This window comes from Halyomorpha halys, unplaced genomic scaffold, assembly GCF_000696795.3.
Source record: "Halyomorpha halys isolate HHAL.00 unplaced genomic scaffold, Hhal_1.1 Scaffold920.1, whole genome shotgun sequence".
Classification (NCBI taxonomy): domain Eukaryota; kingdom Metazoa; phylum Arthropoda; class Insecta; order Hemiptera; family Pentatomidae; genus Halyomorpha; species Halyomorpha halys.
Genome location: NW_027114350.1, coordinates 366652 through 370468, shown reverse-complemented (window position 1 = coordinate 370468; position 3817 = coordinate 366652). Strand labels below are relative to the sequence as shown.

Genomic DNA, 3817 nt, shown 5'->3' with positions numbered 1-3817 from the left:
TTTGCATATAAATATATACTAAAAAATTAAAAATCATTCTAGTCTCGGTTGAAATAGTGAAGAGTCACCAACGATTTTATTTAAATTAAATAGAAATGATGAATACCTACATAATTCGTTAAGATTAGTGTATCATCAAACTACCCATCTATGTTTGATGATACAGAGCAATGGAAATAAGTAGTGTACTTACGTAAATTAATAGATGTCATTGAAACAAAAATATGGACAAATATATTTTAGATATTGAATGTATTGATCAGTTATTGTAACAGAAACATCCATTTAATGTCTCAACTTCTTTTTATGTATAGATACAGTATAAATGGAAAAATAATAGGCTAAACATTAGAAATAGGCAGATTCGAAAGTTGAGTTAAAAAACAAAACAAAAAAAAAAGCTTAATTTAAAAACAAATTTATTATAAAATTATTGATCACCTCAGTGATTCAGATATATACAAATAGTTTACAAAATGTGTTGATCATTTTTACATGAATATGGCCAATGTATCACCAATCATAAATTTTCTTGGAGTGATGAACCAACTTCAGTTTGTAGACCGGAACGGGCACTGGGTACGGCTTTGCAACTGGATAGGGGACCTTCTTCACCACTTTCACGGGAACCAGTTTCTCAACGGGGTACTCCACGATCTTCTCCACCGGGACACGAACTTCCTTTTCGACCTTGACAGGTACCGGGATCTTGATAGGGTATGGTTCAAGTACCTTGACAGGCACAGGGACCTTTATCTCGTGGTGAACTGGATGAGGTACAGGTACCTTTAGTGTCCTGTGGATGGGGATCACTTTAGTACTTTCGTGAAACTCCGGTTCGTGATGATGCAAGAAGTCATTGCCATATCCACCGCCGAAGTCGAATCCACCAAAGCCGTGCCCACCCAGGTCCAAATGCTCGTGTTCCTCTTCTTCTTCACTGAAGAATTGCAAATAAAAATTAGAACATATATGTATTAAAGATATTTATGATACTATCTTAATAACTCCTACTTACCCAAATTCGAACCCTCGCTTCACTCTCGTTTCTCTTTGTGCAACATGTCCAGCAGCGAAAGCAAAACAGATACTCAGAATTAATGTTATCTAAGAATAGAAATGAAAAGATTTAGTGCTTAGCTGTAAACTTATAAGCAGACATTAAATAAACTTATAAAATCGATAATCTTTAATCGATTTGGTACAAACTGCAAAGAAAATGCTTCTTACGAATTCTATAAGTAAAACATGGCTTATTGAGAAGGGAACTATTGTCGTTCAAACCTTGTGACGAATTAAAAAACCTTTTAATGGTAAGACCATCACACAATATTGTACTTTACCTTTACATAGTTATGTCAAAAAGCGATTAAAGTGAAATCAAACATTAGGTGGTTGTTATATTTCTTTTTAATGAAACCAGAAATGGAAAGTGAATTTACTTTATCTCCCTTTCAGTTCAATCCTAATCTAAAAAAAATGCATTTTTTCCAGACATTCTAAACTATTACTTTGAACATATTAAGTTCAGCTTCAAGTACTTTAAGCTATTACAGAAAAAAAGTTAATAATATGATTAAAAAATGAATATTGAGTAACGAGTTTAGCTGTACAAAATACAAAAAAAGTGAAAGAGGTCGGTTTTAAATTATCGAAAATAGTAAAATATTCAAAAAACTACATCAAACTGTTAAGAAAAAAAGGTTGATCCGAAATCTAATGCCCATGATAAAAATTTATTTTCGGGAAGATAATTTAGATACATATTTATTTGTATATAATTTATACTAAAAAATTACAAATCATTCTAGTCTCGGTTGACATAATGAACTTTTACCAACGATTTTAATTAAAATAAATAAAAATGGCGAATACATATATGATTCGTCAAGATACGACAATCATCAAACATAGTAGGTATAAGAAAAACGGAAATAAAAACCATACCCCTGTCTAATTAATTATTAGTTGTCATTGACACAAAAATGTGGATAAATATGTTTCAGATCATAAAATAATATAAGACACAAGATGGTTAGATAAGCTACTATTTTCAAATGTATTTTAAGATATGTCAAAGATTGCATTAAGGCTAATAATCATTATATGAGCCAGCAACCATAATAACATTATTTTCTATCCTTTATTAACCTTAAATCCTTTATAAACATCAGTTATTAGTACATTGTTGAATAATTTGAAAAATACTGAGCAGATAAACAGATTTCATAATTGTACTATGAATTTTACTAATACAAAGATTATATTTTTAAAATCGCACTAAATTCAGCTAAACTTTTGGTTAGATTAAAAAAAAAAAATGTTTCTTGCTACAAATTTTAAGCAATACTATTTTGTTTAATTTTTTTTTTTTTAAGTAAGGGAGTAGTTGTATTTATACTAATTGATGATAAATTAATAACAGAACATAAATGATGATTGCGATCAATATTTTATTCATGACTCTGGAACAAAATGTTGAACATTTCAGAGGTTAATTTAGCCCCTTAGGTAGAATGTTAATAAACAATATAATTGAAAAATATAAAACAGATTCGGTCAAATATTTGATGAATAGAATGTAAATATACAATAAATTAATTTCCTCAATTTGTGAAATAGAACTATCAAAGAAAACTAGATAATTACATCTAACCCAAAAAATATACTTTAATAACATACATAAACAGTGCATTTGTGAGTTTTCTGTTTTTGTACCTTTTATTCAATCCATATATAAGTTATTAAATAATTGCTCTGTAGTGGACCTACTTAAATTATTTGCATACCATACAATTTATAATATCAGTCATTGAACTCAAATATAGTAAGAAAAACGGACTTTTCAAAGCCAACAATTGGAATTGGAATTTTTTTTATGAATAAAAAATATAGATAATGGGGCCTTGATAAATAATAATAGATTTAAAAAATACTAATTAAGTTTCTCAAGGGGATTTCGTTAATATACGAGATATGTAGGCTAAATGAAAATATTTTTTTAGAACACTTTTGAAAAAATAAATACCAAAAAAAAGATTATTCAATGTAAAGTATATGTTTATAAAAAAAATACGGCTCTTATAAAATTTCATGGATTCAGTGACTTGAATTTCATCGAATGAATTTCAGTTCACTACGTTTTGACTACATTAAACTCTCAACGATCGCAATTCACTTAACGAACAAATTTACTGAATTCTAAAATTTGAAACTGAAAACAAAATAAAATTGTAGAAAAGCTATGGAAGGCTCACCGTGTTCATTGCGGGCAGTGGTTGTGATCTGCTGAGTTCTCGTAATTACTGAGTTATATATCACCGCTCACCATCGCAAATCCCCACCCTCCGACGTTACGTCTTGATGTTGCCGCCGTATGTAACGGAAGAGTGTCGAGTAAAAGTACCACCAAACAGTCACCGGGTTATTAGAACATCAATTAGAAGTGGTTTGAACCGATAGTCCATACCTAATGCGTAATACATTCGATAATCGAACGATAAGGTACGTTTTTCTTAAATTTTCTTAAAATCAGAGCTTTAGCTTATTCCTAAAAATAGGAACCCATGCTTACAAATCGTAAGTATAGGTAATTTTAGATGGACCTTTTTTTTACGTTGGGTGAAGGTATGATTACAGAAATCAAGGGGAACTGAAGTGTTCTAATTTATACTTAATATGTATGGTGCAGATACTCAACAAGCTATGTTGCAGAAAGCCAAACTGTCCTATCGGATAAAAGTAAACATACGAATATAAACGAAATAAACATACTGAAACTATTCGGATAAACAAGACATGCCTTATTTTCTTCATA

General features: G+C 30.0%; 1 protein-coding gene across 1 annotated transcript; it reads right to left on the bottom strand.

Annotated features, from left to right (window-relative positions):
- Positions 1–402: 402 nt before the first annotated feature.
- On the bottom strand, positions 403–3281 carry LOC106687163 (uncharacterized). The gene is made up of 3 exons (XM_014430889.1): positions 3258–3281; positions 1019–1107; positions 403–940 (listed from the first exon to the last, which is right to left on the bottom strand). Exons 1-3 carry the CDS (start codon positions 3264–3266, stop codon positions 514–516), a joined length of 525 nt encoding a protein of 174 aa, XP_014286375.1. The 5' UTR covers positions 3267–3281; the 3' UTR covers positions 403–513.
- Between the last annotated feature and the right edge of the window lie 536 nt (positions 3282–3817).